Here is a 16,923-nt window from a genome sequence, read left to right on the forward strand (position 1 = left end):
GAGGGGCCGCCGACGGCGGCAGCCGTCACGCCGTTTGTTGTTGTTTACCAGTCGGCTTTGTTTGGACACGTCAGACTTGGGGCGGTTTCGGTTGAGGAATTTTGACGCAAGAGTTTGATTTGTTTTGGTTTATTTGGTATTTTGAAATGCACGAATTGTTATGTTTTTAACCTAACTTAAAGTATGCTAAAAAGTACCAGTAGATGTCGCGATTTAATCCTACGTTCGTCCCTCCCTTCGGTGAAGTATAATTTAAGTAGAAAGCAAATGGTCTTAAAAATATATAATCCAATCAGCATCGTTAGCCGCTCCGAGTTGGAAAGCGCTGACGGATGATGGCGAAGGTCAGTCTTGTGGCTCGTTTTAGTTTGCCGGAAGCATCCTACACCACGTCCTCCATGACGATTTGCATGTTGGACACGGAGGAGCTGGAGCTGCTACAGTTGGCCAGGGTTTTGCTCTGGATGTCGCTTTGATCTAGGTTGGGCACGGTCAGCAGGACAAACAGGACGGCAAAAACAAGCACGATTGTAATGTTCCAGAAGACCCACCCGACGCCAATTAGGCCAATCAGGAAGGGCAGAATCCGGACGCAGAGGTAGAGTGAGGTCCAACTGATACAGGTGGCCACGGTGCGGACGGGGAAGGCACGTTCATCCTCGACTCCATCGTCCAACCACTTCCACGGAAGTCGCTGGAACCCAATAGCGTACAGGAAGATGTACAACCCGTAGCAGACCAGCGGCACGTGCCCATACTCATCCGAGTGACCTTCAATGGCCTGCCGGTGACAGTGCCATCCAAGAACCGCCATGGACCCCGCCATGACCAGCCCACTCCAAACCAGCAGCTTGTAGTCTCCAATCTTCAAGTTCACCAACCTCCAAGCCGGAATCGCCGCGACAAAGATGGCCGCCACGTAGATCGCGGTCCACTCCGGCGTGTACTGCCCATCGGTCAGCGTGAAAATCCGACTCAAATAAAACATCATCGGCAGACCCCCGACAAACTGCTGGAACACGACCAGCATCAGCACCGGCGCCACTAGCCGCGGGTTCTGTGCCTTCCGCAGTCCGCTGACCAACTTACAGCCGACCACCGCCGGCTGCTGCCACTGGGCCAGGCTGTTCTCCATGATCTGCGCGGCCAGCGCGTCGTTCGCCACGTGCGTCCGCTTGAGGACGCTGCGGGCGCGGTTCACCTGCTGCGTTCCGCACAGGTAGCGGGCCGATTCCGGCAGGAAGAGAAAGCCGATGAACAGGAAGATCGGGAAGGTCGTCCCGACGACGCTGGCCAGCTCCGTGAACGGGAGGAGGTCTGAAAAGAAACCGAAATTTGAGTTAAATTAACATAAAAATAGATATTTTTAATTCTGCGTGCGATTTGACAGTTTTTCATTTTACTCGACACGGAAAACTGGGATTAGTCGTTAAATACTAATTTTTTAGGCTTTTTTGTAGTTCTGACTGAATGGTTGAGCCTAAATTTTAGGAGTTCCTAGAATTTGATGCAAAACTTGACAAAAGTTCAAAGTTGACGACATGTCAAACAAGATTTATCTTTCAATCAAGTCGATTATTTGTGTTGCTGTTCTTCGGGAGGAATTTAGCCAGCTGCTAGGGGAGCGTTCTTTTATTACGTAACGCAAAAATATGGATTTCAAGACCCAATCCTCATCCCACCCTCTCGTAAAAAAAATTCCACACAGATTTAAAAAAAATGAACCTTCCTTAAAATTTTAATTATAAATTTCGTTAAATTAAAATTCTACTATTTCCAAATTGCTTGATTTTAAAAATCTCAAATTCTGGATTCTAGAATTCAAAAAGTCTAAAATTCAAAAATCTAAAACTCTAAAGATCTATTTATTATAAAATATCACAATTCCGCAAGACTCTTATTTGTTTAATTCCTCAATTATTTTTTTTATTAAAAAAATCTTACAAACTAGAACTAAAAATTCTTGAAATTTTAAATTTCAAGAAATTTTAAAATATACAATACTAGAAAATGGTAAAATTGTTCAATTGTAACATTCTAAACAAAAATATGTTTGAATATCAATTGAAATAGAAGTCTAATCAACTAAAAACAAGCTTCAATGCCATTTTTCTGCATTGGTAATCATATTTAGCTTGTTTGAGCTCGCTAAAAAATATTTAGAACTTTAATGAAATTACAATGTTCAGCACCGCAAAAACTTTTTTTTTTCACGAAAATATTTTTTTGATGGTACTTAGAAATTTTGCAAACCTATGATTGCAAAACAACTGAATGGGGGACACTTTTTTAATTCAAGTGTTGAAACCGTGGCCTGTTTTTTTTTGCCAAAGTTGTCAAAATTGTCATAATTGTCATAATTGTTAAAATTGTCAAAACTGCCAAAATTGTCAAAATTGTCAAAATTGTCAAAATTGTCGAAATTGTCCAAATTGTGAAAATGGTCAAAATTGTCAAAATTGTCAAAATTGTCAAAATTGTCAAAGTTGTCAAAATTGTCAAAATTGTCAAAATTGTCAAAATTGTCAAAATTGTCAAAATTGTCAAAATTGTCAAAATTGTCAAAATTGTCAAAATTGTCAAAATTGTCAAAATTGTCAAAATTGTCAAAATTGTCAAAATTTTCAAAATTGTCAAAATTGTCAAAATTGTCAAAATTGACAAAATTTTCAAAATTGATAAAATTGTCAAAAATTTACAAAATTAATAAAATTTACAAAATTCACAAAATTTACAAAATTTACAAAATTTACAAAATTTACAAAATTTACAAAATTTACAAAATTTACAAAATTTACAAAATTTACAAAATTTACAAAATTTACAAAATTTACAAAATTTACAAAATTTACAAAATTTACAAAATTTACAAAATTTAAAAAATTTACAAAATTTACAAAATTTAAAAAAATTACAAAATTTACGAAATTTACAAAATTTACAAAATTTACAAAATTTACAAAATTTACAAAATTTACAAAATTTACAAATTTACAAAATTTACAAAATTTACAAAATTTACAAAATTTACAAAACTTACAAAATTTAAAAAATTTACAAAATTGTCAAAACTGTCAAAATTGTAAAAATGGTCAAAATTGTCAAAATTGTCAAAATGGTCAAAATTGTCAAAATTGTCAAAATTGTCACAATTGTCAAAATTGTCAAAATTGTCAAAATTGTCAAAATTGTCAAAATTGTCAAAATTGTCAAAATTGTCAAAATTGTCAAAATTGTCAAAATTGTCAAAATTGCCAAAATTGTCAAAATTATCAAAATTTTAAATTGCCAAACTTGTCATAATGGTCACATGGTCAAAATTGACAAAATTCTAGATAAAATTTTCAAAGCAACCTATTCCTCATGGGTTTCTTATGCAGATAGACCCTTTTGAAAATTTAAGAATTGACAAAATTGTAAAAACGGTCAAAATTATCAAAATTGTCAAAACTGTCAAAATTGTCAAAATTGTCAAAATTGTCAAAATTGTCAAATTGTCAAAATTGTCAAAATTGTCAAAATGGTCAAAATTGTCAAAATTGTCAAAATTGTCAAAATTGTCAAAATTGACAAAATTGTCAAAATTGTCAAAATTTGTTAAAATTTGTTAAAATGTCAAAATTGTCAAAATTGTCAAAATTTTTAAATTCTTTGAAATTCCCATTTTTTAAGTTTTTAAGTTTTCAAAATTGTCAAAATTGTCAAAGTTGTCAAAATTGCTAAAATTGTCAAAATTGCTAAAATTGTCAAAATTGTTAAAATTGTCAACATTGTCAAAATTGTCGCACTGAAAAAAGTGATAGCCTTAAATTATATTGTATAGTTCATTAAAATACAAACCATCAATCAAAGTCAAACATTTGAGTACTTCGGAGTATCTCTTTAAGTTTCAACGTGATTCTTCCTACTTCTGCTCACTTACGAAACTTTTACCCAGTTCGCAAACTACCAGTTTATCAACCCATCAAATCTCAGCTTCCGCACGTTCCCGTCGTAAATCCCACGGAACAAACACCACGCAACTTTGCCGCAACTTTCTTTACGAACCTCGTTCGCATCCCCTCTTTTCTTCCCTGAGATAATAATTACGAGATTGTCAAGAGATGGCGCGAAGAAAGAAAAACGGCCAAATCATCAACTCGGACACAGATTGTCAACGCCAACGAACATCCAATGGACCACGTGTGCGTAAACGTCAAACGCCCCTTCCGGAATCCGGAATCGAACGCGTGATTTCGCCTCTCAAAAAAAAAAAAGAAGCAGGAGGCCTTAACCAAGTAGGCGGAAAAGGAGCTGAAATGAGATTTTTTCGTCTCGATTTGTGAGAAGGAGGACGGCAGAGCCTACTTGGAGGGGGAATTGCGTAACGATTATCACCAAGTCGTTGACTGCGGTGCGGGTCACCCTCCTGGGGGTCATTTGCGTTGAGGAGGAGGAGGTCAACGGCGAGAATGGAGGAGAACTTTACGGTCTCGTAAGGCGATTAGGCGTTACTTGGAGGAGGAGGGCGACCACGTGAATGGGCAGCTGGGTGTTAATTACAGTTCGGCTTTTGCCGGCTCTTGGAGAGGAATTTCCCGACATTTAAGTGTCGAATTGATGGCGCCGGAGATGGAGCCTTTATCTGGGTGACATTTCCCGCTGGATTTACGGAACCGAGCAGGCCACGCGATAGCGTTTTAATCCGATTGACGGATGCGTCTGGGCGGTTGACATTTAACGTGGCACACGCAAACGTAAGCATACTCAATTTTGGGTGAAAACTTCAACATTCGCTCCAAATTCACTTTCTTTAAAGCGGTGCTTTCGAAGAAAGTGGCACACCGGATTCACCGATAACACCGGGAGCACCGCGATAAACGCAGTAGGCGCCCGGCGAATAAAAACGAACGACTCCAGGAAGAAGCCACGTGCTGATAACGCGTTCCAACTCAGCGCAGCTCGCACGAAGCCATCAATTACCATCGAATTAACCCCGGCAACGGGGACGCGCGGTTTCCGGAGAAATTTAATCTAGTCCCAGCCTTTACGCCAAGAAATGCGAAATCCATAACTCATTTCCAAGAAAGAAATGTTGGACCCGTAATCCGATCCGGGGGGTTTCCTTTTTCAATTCCACCGAAACGAGACGAAATCAGTGAGCAGTAAGCCAGTTGGTTACAGCTTGTTCTTGTCGAGTTTGTCATCGCAGCAGCCCGTGCCGGAAACAACTTTATTTAAGAGAAAAAGGTACACTTTTTCACTGTTTTTTTCTCTCGCAAATCCCACGGCATGCTTTGTTTCCTTTATGGGCGCGGAAGTCGCTTTTCATCGTCCTTGTTTTAAGCTGTCAGCTGTGATTGAAATGACAAGTTTGAATTTATTTGCTTTTCAAGCAACAAAAGGTTGATTGAGTGCGAACCCAATTTTGGGCTCGCTCCGTGCGAACTACTCAAATATTCATTGAACGCGGCTTGCTTATTATGCAGCTTCCACCAAACCGAAGTGCGCATCTCTTCTGTTGCGCAAAACAATCTGTTGCGCCATACAAAAATGGAGCGGTTTACCGTAAGCGTGTACACCAGCCTGTGGCGCAACAGGCTTTGACAGGTTGCGCTCGTGTTTCGATTTTTGTCTGCTTTCACAATATTCATCGAATGTCGCCAACTTGCGCGAAAATAATAGTGAGTGGATGGAAACTTTCTCCTGCCGGGCAAGACTTTGCATGATAAGCAGCGTCGCCGGGAGTGTGTTATCAAGCGACGTCGTCGCCATCTTTCACCTTATCGGCGTGGTGTTCTTGCAGTAAGCATTTTTGGACTTGCATTTTTTTAATGTTTTTGAAATTTAAAATACAAGGAAGATATTTTAGCCGTGTAACGTTTTCTACATGCACGTTCAAATTTACCCAGTTTTTGCCAAAACCGAACCTACTCAGAAATAAGTAAAGGGGTCATCTGTCAGATTTGAGTGAATTTCACTCGCTCAGTTTTCGATGAATTCTGAGTGAAATTCACTCAAATCTGACAGATGGCTACTTTACTCATTTATGAGTAGGTTCGGTTTTGTATCGAGAACTGTTTTTTTACACGCTTAACTCATCATAACTAGATCTAAATTAAGTTCTAACTCAAAAAGTTGGTTTCAGTTTACTATGCATTTTTGGACCAGCAAGTTTTTTTAAACTTCAAAATTAAAATAAGGAGAATGATTTTTTTCTCTCTCCTGTGAGCGCATTTTAGAGAAATCTGCCACTTTGCACGCTAATCTCAAAACAGTGTTGTCTATTGATCATTTTTGGACTATTATTTTTTTTAAATAAGGCTTTCTAGGCCCAATGAAAAAAATATAATTTAACTCAAAAATGATGAACTTCTCGTCACAGTGTCCTGATGCAAACAATGATCGAGCTCGAGCTGCCACAGCCCTGCGAAGTATGTTGGCTGACATATCGGGCGGTCAGTAAAAAACCAGCTAGAAGTCGCCTGACAAAAAACTTTTGCTAGAAAGAGATAGGAAACCTGATGCAAACAATCGTCTAGTTGTATTGTAAACATACTTTGAATGTATTGGTAAATTTCAGACTAGAAAGCCTTATTCCAAAATTATAAAATGGAGGTTTTTTTTCGTAAAAACGCATTTTTTCGAGAACTAAAAAATGATCATATCATTATTTAACATTAGGCCGTTGCAAATACTTTTCAAAATTTTTGTCAGGGGGCAAAAAAATATTTTTCTAAAAAACTTCAAAATTTCCATGAAAATAGGAGCCTAATTAACTGAAAACAATCTTAAATGCATTTTTCTGCATAGATAATCATATTTAACATATTTGGGCTTGTTAAAAATGTTTTACATTTTAATGCAATTCCAATGTACAGCACCGCAAAAAATTCGCAAAAAAAATGTTTGTCAATACTTAAAAATTTTGGAAACTAATGATGGCAAAACAACTAGACAGGTGTAGCGATAAAGCTTACTTTTCTGAGTACAATGACCCTTTGTACGATCACAAAGAGTTTAAAATGGATTTTTAAATCAATTTTGAAAAATTAACCGCGCGGTCCTTCTTGACAGAAAAGCTCCTACTTAACAGCTCGTTCCAAGGGGACCATAGTAGATCCATCGAAAAAATGTTGTCTTGTCAAAAAAAATTTTTGCGTTAAAATGAAAAAAAGTGATTAGAAATGGTTTTTAATCGTGTTTTTTACCGTTGTACATAAAAATTGACATAGGGCTTTAGTACCCAATTATGCTTTAATATGATTAAAAAGGTTAAATCTGTTGTTTTAAATGTCTCGAATTCGACATGATACAGATAAAATACAAATTTATTTTCAAGAAAATACAGATCTCCCAGAAAAAAAATCTGGCAACGTTGGTGCACGCTGAGCTCAAAATAAATAACTCGATCATAATTGAGTTTGAATTAGAAAAAATGTTATCTTTTGAGCTTTTTGGACAAATTTTTTGGTAAATTTCTTCCACAATTGAAAATAAGCTGTGGCGTTTTTCTAGGCTCTTTTTCGATAACTGCCACTTTACAGACTCAACTCAAATATCTCTATCTAAGTTGAACTGAACTCATAAATTACAATCCGTTTTTTAACTAGTTTTTTTTTAAATCTCAACACGTTTTACCAAAAACTGTCACTTTAGCATTTTTCGACCAGAATGTTTTTTTTTTAAGTTTTCAAATACAAAAAATATGACGATTTTTTTTTGCTCCCTGTATATTTGTTTTATTGAGAGCTGTCACTGTGCACGCTGAACTCAATCTACGTTTTTAGACTGCCATGTTTTTTTTTCTTTTCAATTTTAAAACGTGTAAACATTTAAACGTATTTTATCGAGAACTGTCAATGAGTTTGAAATCAAAACAGGGTGACCTGACTGTTTTTTTATACCATTTTAAATTTATGAAAAAGAGAGTCTTTTCGTCCGTGCATATTTTTTTAAGTCGAGAATTGTCGTGTTGTGTGTGTTGTGTACGCTTAAACTAAGAACAACTCGACCTTTATTGAGTTCAAATTTGATAAATTGCTATATGTTGAGCATTGTTGGCATCGCTTCTGATCGAGAACTGTCACTTTGCACGCTTAAACTGAAATTAACTCGTTCTCATTGGTGTTGGACTCAAGGTTGGCAAACGTCCTTACCTGACATCAGCTGCACCAGGATACCGAGCGCGAACTGCACGTACAGGATGCTGTCCAGCAGCGGTTTGTACTGCTTCGAGCCGAACTCGTCCACGTACGGGGGCACCAGGGTGACCGTGATACCGGCACCGATCCCTGCCAGGATGCGCCCCACGCTGAAGAACCAGAAGGAGGAGCTGCGTGCAGAAAGAAAAAAGTTAGTTTATCTGTCAAAATGTTGAAGCGTCAAAATGATCAAGGCAAGCAATGGTACAGGTGTCAACCGTGTCAAACTGTTACCCAAATGTGAGCAGAAAGTTCGCCCCAATCATGAGCGTGGCCGCGCTCAGCATAAACAGCTTCGTGCCGACGCGGTAGAACAGCTTGTACGTCACGACGGACGTGACGGCCGCGGCCAGGGCCGGCGTGGCGGCCAGCGACGTTTTCTGGTTCTGCGTCAGCTCCTCCACGTCTGTGAGCTCCAGCTGGCCGAACCGTTGCGCGTCGGAATCGTGCAGCTTCGAGAAGGCGTTGCAGCTCCACGCGACCATCGTGCCGACCGAGACGTAACCCAGGGAAGCTGTCAAAAAGGGGGATAATGTGAACTTTTTGGCTATTTTGAATTTCACTCACTTTTCGTTAAATTTTGACAAATATGACAGATGACGTATTTACTCATTTTTGAGTAGGTTCGGTTTTGACAAAAACTGAGTGATTTGGAACGTCAACAACAAGAACTATCAGCAACAGTGTTGTCAGAGCTCAACAAAAACAAAAAGAAGATTATTTTAGCCCAAAACCTTCATGCTGAAAACAATATCCAATTCTCTTTGAACCAAATTCAGCTCAGTAACCCACTTTTGACATTTGCCAAGTTCTACCCTTTCAACCGAAATTGATACACAACCAGAAAAAAGGACCCCCCCAAAGCGAGAACCACTTTCGCCGAATCCAGCCGGGTTAAGCTTCGACCCATTCAATGCCCCTTTATGAATGGAAACGGTCCGAGAATCGCCAACCTCGCCGGAGCACCAAATTTGCAAACCAAAGCAGGCGGCGCCGCGTGGGTCGATTTGCAGTTCTTTGCTTTGCTGGCTACTCTGATGAAAGTTGCGGAGGCGCTTCCCAGAACTGGAAAATGTAAACCGATCGTGCTGATGTGTGCGTAGGACGAGTCGAGTTTTCAGAAATGTTGGCAACACTGGTGGAGTGGGTGAAAAGTTGCGTGTGTGTGTGTGTGTGTGTGTGTGGATGCACCTGCTTTGTGTCATGTTTACGGGGAATTTAATGCTTCTTGATTGCAGGAAATCGGCCGGCTTAAAGTGTTGTGGGAGGACGAGCGAAAGGTTAACTGGAAGCATCCCAGGTGCATGTGGAACTTTTTTTTACTGGAGTCAAACATTCTGTTCATCGGAATGTAACCTAACCTGAAATTACTCAAATTGAGTAGTTTTCTCGTTACAGTGTATGCTCTTCATTATGTAAATAAAGGGTTGTCACTTTTGTAAGTGACCTCTTTTGTGGCATTATGGCTTTCTAAGCCCAGTATTGGCATTCATAAGCTAAACGACATGCGACACCTAGTGTTGAGTAGCAGAACAGAGCGAAGAATGTCGATTGAAATTGTTGCCCTTTGAGGTTATGTATGCGAATTCTGTTTTGTTAAATTCCAGCGTTCAAAACAACTTTTGAGCAAAAATTCGAGCTGATACTTTGTTAACTTTTGATGCTCTATCATTTTAAACAATATTATTTTTTCAAAATTATTTTTTTTCCAATTTTTTTTTTTAAAGCGTTAATTTATAGAGGGCAAAAAGTTTACACTCGCACTACTTGAATTTTTTTCTCAAAAGTTGTTCTAAGAGCTGTAAATTCAATTTTAAGTTTGCATTCCTATGTAACCGAACAGCGAAAATTTGAATTGTCATTCTTCGATGCTTTGCGCCATCTGTCGGAATTTTTGAGCTTTTAATCGCGAATAAAACTATGATTTAAGCGGGGGGGATGGCAACCCGATTCCGACCAAAGCAAACTGACAACAGTTGACATTCGCACGGTTGTCAAGAGTGCCCACAACAGAAGCACTATCTGTCAAATGGTAGACCATAACAAATCAATGTTTGGATTTTTGATTTTCATTTTTTTGTAATTTAAACGATAAATTAAAAAAAAAAAACACGTGATTTGTTTTGCTGATGGCAAATTCTATCATATCAATGAAGATTCCATCCCAATGTTGGCTGAAATTTCACATCGAAAAAAAATATTTTTCTGTTTACCTTTTTTTTGTTTTTTTCCCTTTTGGTCGATCAAACAGTGCGCCCGTACACTGAGAATCGGCATTACACATTTTTCAGTTTCAACAATTTTTGTGGCAATGTATTGGTGAAATTTCTGCTTATTTTTTTTCTGTTTTACCGAAATAATTTTGAAAATTTGAGAAAACCAATCAAAGTTTAAAGGTGGTTTGTTGTTCACACAATTGGGTCCTAAAATTAAGCTTAAATTTGTGTTGTTATTGTACACAACAACAGAGCTTATTTTTCTGAGTACAACCGCAAAGAATTTAACCCTCTACAACCCAACCCCGCTATTAGACGGGATCTTTAAAAAGCATTGGAAAGACGAACTCTTAAAATTTTAGAAAATTTATGAGTTGCAAGTTTTACTTGTTTTATGTAACTTTGCCATTTTTTGAAAGATATCATTTTTTTAGGGGTCAACTTTGGCGGTGTGTTTTTTTACTAACATTTCCTATATTGTACGATCAGTTCCTAGCTGGACTCGGTCGCTGGAAACAACCGGCGACTCAACGACCGACGAAATAGGCGGCGGGCCAGATGCGGGCATAAAAATGTCAAAATCTCTTCCCCCCTCACTTCGTCTCACCATCCAACTGCATCTTTGTTGACAAACAAACGGAGCACGCGGTCGCATGATGGCGGCATCGAGCCAGAATTAGGGGTGATCATGTGATTAACATGAAAGTTTTTTCAAGAAAAATAATATTTTTCCGACCGAATAAAAAAATTGCGAGCATGTTCAAACAATTATTCCTGATGTCGGAGAAGTGATAAAAAAGCAAATTTTTAATCCATAATTTTTCTTCAAATTGAATTTTTTCACTCCAACTGGGAACCCCTAGGTTTATCCACGACCGTTTCCAATGACCGTGAGAAGATGCCAGAAAATCCAGCTACGAGCTAAATCCACAATATTTGAAATAAAAAGAAGTGTGCAGTAATTTTTCTAATGTCCCAGACTATGCCTCTACGCATTTTTTTACAATTTTAGTGGTAATGGTGTCATTTAATAGCAGTAAATGTGAAAAACAAGCAAAGTACAAACAATGTAATGATAAAAGGTGGTACAATAGGCTAAATACTACCGAAAGCAAACATAAACTAAACAAGAAAAATGCAAATAAAAATACAAAAAATAAAACAAGAAAAACATAAAACAAGAGAAGTAAAGTTTTTCGTAGAGCAAAAGTTGCTCAAAATGTTAGGAGGTCACAGGAACAATAAAAAAAGCAAAAAAAAAATTGGGCAGTAGAGGGTTAACATTAAATTTTAATCCATTTTTTTAAATTTAACTTCGCGACCCCTTTTGACAGAAAACGTCCTACTTGACAGCTCGTTCCAAGGGGACCATAGTTGATCCATCGAAAAAATGTTGTCTTGTCAATTTATTTTTTTGAATGAAAATGAAAAAAGTGATCAGAAATGGTTTTTAATCGTGTTTTTACTAAGTGAAATTCTTCCATTAACACCAAAATCGAAAGTTTTTCCAAAAATCCCTACACAGAAAATTTTGGGTTGCCATTTCAATAAAATAAATAACTGAATGCGATTCAGTAATCATCACGTTTGCTGATATTCGGTAATGAACAAAAACATTACTGAAAAATCAGTAACTGCATAGCTGTCAAACTGAAATGTCACTACAGACTTATTTGTTTGGATGCTGCCGAGAGAAAATCCTCTTTCAAATGTGTTGTTTTTTGTTTTGTGATCTTTAGAAACAAAGGTAAGGAAAATGTCAATAACAAATGCCTCGATGCTTACGACCTGTTTTTAGGTTTGAACGATTGATGAAATAAATGAATTTATAATAGTATTTTTAATGACAAGCAAAACCAAATTTTGATAACTGAAATACCAGCAATAATTGCTGAATCTTCCGCAAATGATCTGTCAAACAGCCACAAGTAAAATATTTTGACATTTCTTTTGTTGAAATTTCAGTAAATCATCTGTCAAAGTGACAGATACCAGTTTACTGAGAATTCAGTAAAATCTAAATTATTGAATCGTTTACTGAAATTTCAGTAGATGCAAATTCAGTAAAACTTTACTGAATCTCAGCAAAAAAAAAAATTAAAAACACTCCGTTTTTGTCAATACCGAACCTACTCAGAAATGAATAAAAAAGACATCTGTCAGATTTCAGTGGTTTTAACCTCATTTTCGATTAAAATTCACTCAGATCCGACTGCGCGGAATTTAAGGTGCAAGTCACTTCATTGTTGGTTTACCTTACACGCATATTCAAAATTAGTTTTTCTATCCTCTCAGTTTTTTATCTGCACGTTCATTCCAAACAGTTTATTTTTGAGTTATTTCCTCACAGGTTTCGTCAAAACCGCAAATACTCAAACTCAGGAATAAATTTGGTGGGGTTTCTGTTCAATACTTTCTGCTCCTAAGTACACGCTCATGTAATATCACTCAGATTCCAGTAAATGTGACATCTGTCAAATCTGAATGAATTTCACTCAGAATTTAACGAAAATTTATTGCAATTCACTCAAATTTGACAGATGCCCCATTTGCGCAAAACGACTTTAAAGAAATCTGAGCGAAAATTGTTCAGAAATAGTTTTTTGACAGCAATTTCACGTCAAACCTTGTTTTTCTGAGCACAATTACATTTGGTACGACCGCAATCTATTTAAAATGGATTTTTAAATCAATTGTGAAAATTTACTTCGCGGCTCTTCTTGACAGAAAAGGTCGTACTAGACAGCTCGTTCCAAGGCGACCGTAGTTGATCCATCGAAAAAATGTTGTCCTGACAATTTTTTTTTTAATTAAAATTAAAAAAATGTGATAAGAAATGGTTTTAATTAATGTCTTTTGCCGCTGTAAATTAAAATTTATAAAGGGCTTTAGGACCCTACTGCTGAAAAAATATTTTTTTCTGATTTTCTGCATGAAAAATGTGGCTTTTGCTAAAATTGCCACAAAAAGCAATTTTCAATCCACTCTAACTCGGTTACAGCCACACTAATCGCCAAACAAATTCAAATATTAGTCTTATCATGTTAGCCAAGGAACCTCCAGGACAAATGTGGGCCAAATGGAGAACATTTGATTTAAAGCCCGCTGGTTTGATGTGGAATAGGGCGACGTAACTGTGCTAATTTTGAGCCAAATCGATTAAGGTTTAAGAGTCCTATTAATACAAAAATGTCTTCTTTAAATCGTTAATTCGGATTGCTTTGCGGTCTTCGACAAAGTTGTTTATCATAACATTTTACAAAAGAATCCCACACTTGACAATGATCCGACACATCAAACGTCACCTTTTGGTGGGATTTTTTTTGCCTCAACGAATCAAAAGCGGCCACTAAGGTCGTAGATGGTGTCTTTCACTTTTGAGGCAATGACTGTCAATGATGGTTGTGAGCTGTGGGTTCAGAAATAGTAAATTGAAATAAAAAAATAATCACGATACGTAAAATGCTTCTACAAACAGCACAAAGAAAACCATTTTTTGAGAGACACATTCTGAACGAAGATTTGTATGTTTTTCTTAAACAAACATGGCCGCCAAATGGCCGATTGGGAATGGTGTCTTTCAGACCCTTTAGCCTTAACCGATTTGGCTCAAAATTGGCACAGTTACTTATTTTTACGTAAAAAAAATGAGCCAGGAGGTATCTCTCAAGATTTTACAAAATTTTCAATTTTTCTTGTCACCTTAATGTGAAATCACTTTTATATAAGCCGACTATGCAAGTCACTCCAAGGTCACTATGGTAAAACTGGTAAACTGGTAAAATTACACCAAATAATCTTCAGCGAAAAAGCGAAAAAATACGATTAAAACCATTTCCGATTACTTTTGTTTCATTTTAATGCAATAAAATAAATTGACCAGACAACATTTTTTCGATGGATCAACTATGATCCCCTTGGAACGAGCTGTCAAAGAGGGGAACGATGTTTTTTTTTAAATTGAATTAAAAATCCATTTTAAATCCTTTGCGGTCGTACAACGAGTCATTTTACTCAAAAAAATAATAAGCTTAATCGTTGTGAACAATAATATCACAAATTTAAGCCTAATTTTAGGACCCAATTGGGTCCTAAAATGAAGCTTAGTTTGCTGATATTATTGTTTACAGCGATAAAGCTTATTTTTCTGTGCACAATAACCTTTGAACGACCACAAAGAGTTTAAAATGGATTTTTAAATCAATTTTGAAAAATTAACCTCGCGGTCCTTCTCGACAAAAAAGCTTGACAGCTCGTTCCAAGGGGACCATAGTTGATCCATCGAAAAAATGTTGTCTTGTCAATTTATTTTTTTGAATTGGGTACTAAAGCCCTATGTAAATTTTTATGTACAACGGTAAAAAACACGACTAAAAACCATTTCTGATCACTTTTTTTCATTTTTATGCAAAAAAAGTTATTGACAAGACAACATTTTTTCGATGGATCAACTATGGTCCCCTTGGAACAAGCTGTCAAGTAGGACCTTTTCTGTCAAGAAGGAACGCAAGGTTAATTTTTCAAAATTGATTTAAAAATCCATTTTAAACTCTTTGTGGTCGTACAAAGGGTCATTGTACTCAGAAAAATAAGCTTTATCGTTGTAAACAATAATATCAGCAATCGAAACTTCATTTTAGGACCCAATTAAAATGAAAAAAAAGTGATCAGAAATGGTTTTTAATCGTGTTTTTTACCGTTGTACACAAAAATTGACACCGGGCTTCAGTAACCAATTCTTCCGAGAATGACGATTTTTTTATTGACAGCTCGATCTCGATCATTGTTTACATCAGGACACTGTGACGGGTAGTTCGTAATTTTTGTGTTAAATTATATTTTTTACTGGGTTTACACCCTAATCAAAAATCATGATTTTTTGAGTTCAATATCCCACTTTTTTTCATTTTTATGGTTGTAGTATCTAAACTCAAAAAATCGTATGAAAAGTGAGATATTGAACTCAGAAAATCATGATTTTTGGTAAGGGTGTAGAAAGGCTTATACTTAAGCTTGGCGAATCTTCAACTCTTGAACAGTTTGGTAAACTGAAAACTACTGAATTAAAAAAAACTAATTAAATTCATCCTATGCGGGATTTTTGGTGAAAATTTGTTAATTTTGATAGATAGTTTACTGAACTAAACCATCCAGAATTCTCAACTACTGATTTAAGTGTGTGCAATTTGTCAAAAAAAATATATATATATAACACAATTCAATGCAATTTTTGGCTTGACATCCAAAATTTAAGTATATTTAAAAGGGTTAAATAACAATATTATAATTTTTGGATCTTGGAAGAAAAAAAAATTTGCTGAACCTTAAAAAAAATCCAGAAATGAATTTTGACCATTTGCCTCAAATATGAATATTTTTAGTTTCGAAATTCATAGAAAATCTAATGAAAACGAAACCCCGAAAACTCACCAACGACGGTGTATATCACGGCGATCCATTTTTCCGCCCAGGCCCCGCACCGTTTCTGGCGCTCCACCGAATCGCTGCTGCTTTGCTGGCTCAGCATTTTCCGCGTCGAAGCCTGGTGCTCCAGCTTTCCCACGGTTCCCATCCTTTTTTTTTTGTTTTTTTTTTTTTTGCTGCACTTGAACTTCCTTATTCCTTTTGGAACTCTTCCTCCCACTTTAAATCGATGTACTTGGTGGGTAAAAATTGCACTAATTTTACTGTTTTTTGCTTTAACGTGTATTTTTTTTTTCCTTTTAGAATAATTCAAATCACATGGCCAACTACAACTTGTTCACTGAAGAAGCTTTTCCACCCCCAAATAAAAAAACAGTCGTTGCACACTTGCCGGCCTCCTTCGATTTCCTTGAGGCTCGTAGAACCACCTTTCAACACAGCAAATCACCCAGAGTACATAAGACTACTATTCACTTTCACTCAATGAAAAAGGAAACTTTACCGGGCCCCGTTCCGCGGCGCGTTCCGATCGAGACTGGCTGGAAATTATTGACTGGCTCAGCTAATAGCCTGCCGAGAAAGTGCAACTTAAGCCAAGCTTACCCGGGGAGAACATGGCGCAGTCTTATCAGTGATGATTACGACGTATCATCGCCGTAACGGACGCGCCGGGCTGGTTGATGTCCTCGGCGTGGCGGCGACCATGTGCTCAACCGAGAAGGTTTTGGTGTTTGTTGTTTGGAATTTTTGATTTTGTTTGTTTTTCGCTCAAATTTCAATAAAAGTGTAGCCAAAGCTGATAGTGAGCGGTCACTTTCGGGGGGCACGAGTTAAGGCTGGATTCGTGGCAGACTCTGGCCAGTGATTGGGCTGTGATGAATGGATGACAAGTTTATTGTGTGGCACTTGAGATTATAATAATAAAAACAACTTTCAATTGGTTTAAACCTGAGTTAAATATTTTTTCTTCAAATTACGAAATTTAAAAGGTTTGTCCTGTAAGAAATATAAAATAAATATCAAAATATAAATTACAAGTCAGAATTTTAAAATCTCAATCAATTTTGAATTGATTTAATCTGCACTTAAAATTCCATTGA

General features: G+C 36.9%; 1 protein-coding gene across 1 annotated transcript; it reads right to left on the reverse strand.

The window, feature by feature from the left end:
• Positions 1-119: 119 nt before the first annotated feature.
• On the reverse strand, positions 120-16,385 carry LOC6051865 (facilitated trehalose transporter Tret1). The gene is made up of 4 exons (XM_038248236.1): positions 15,830-16,385; positions 8,418-8,697; positions 8,139-8,314; positions 120-1,317 (listed from the first exon to the last, which is right to left on the reverse strand). Exons 1-4 carry the CDS (start codon positions 15,969-15,971, stop codon positions 383-385), a joined length of 1,533 nt encoding a protein of 510 aa, XP_038104164.1. The 5' UTR covers positions 15,972-16,385; the 3' UTR covers positions 120-382.
• Between the last annotated feature and the right edge of the window lie 538 nt (positions 16,386-16,923).

The sequence above is a fragment of the Culex quinquefasciatus genome, chromosome 1, assembly GCF_015732765.1.
Source record: "Culex quinquefasciatus strain JHB chromosome 1, VPISU_Cqui_1.0_pri_paternal, whole genome shotgun sequence".
Lineage (NCBI taxonomy): Eukaryota > Metazoa > Arthropoda > Insecta > Diptera > Culicidae > Culex > Culex quinquefasciatus.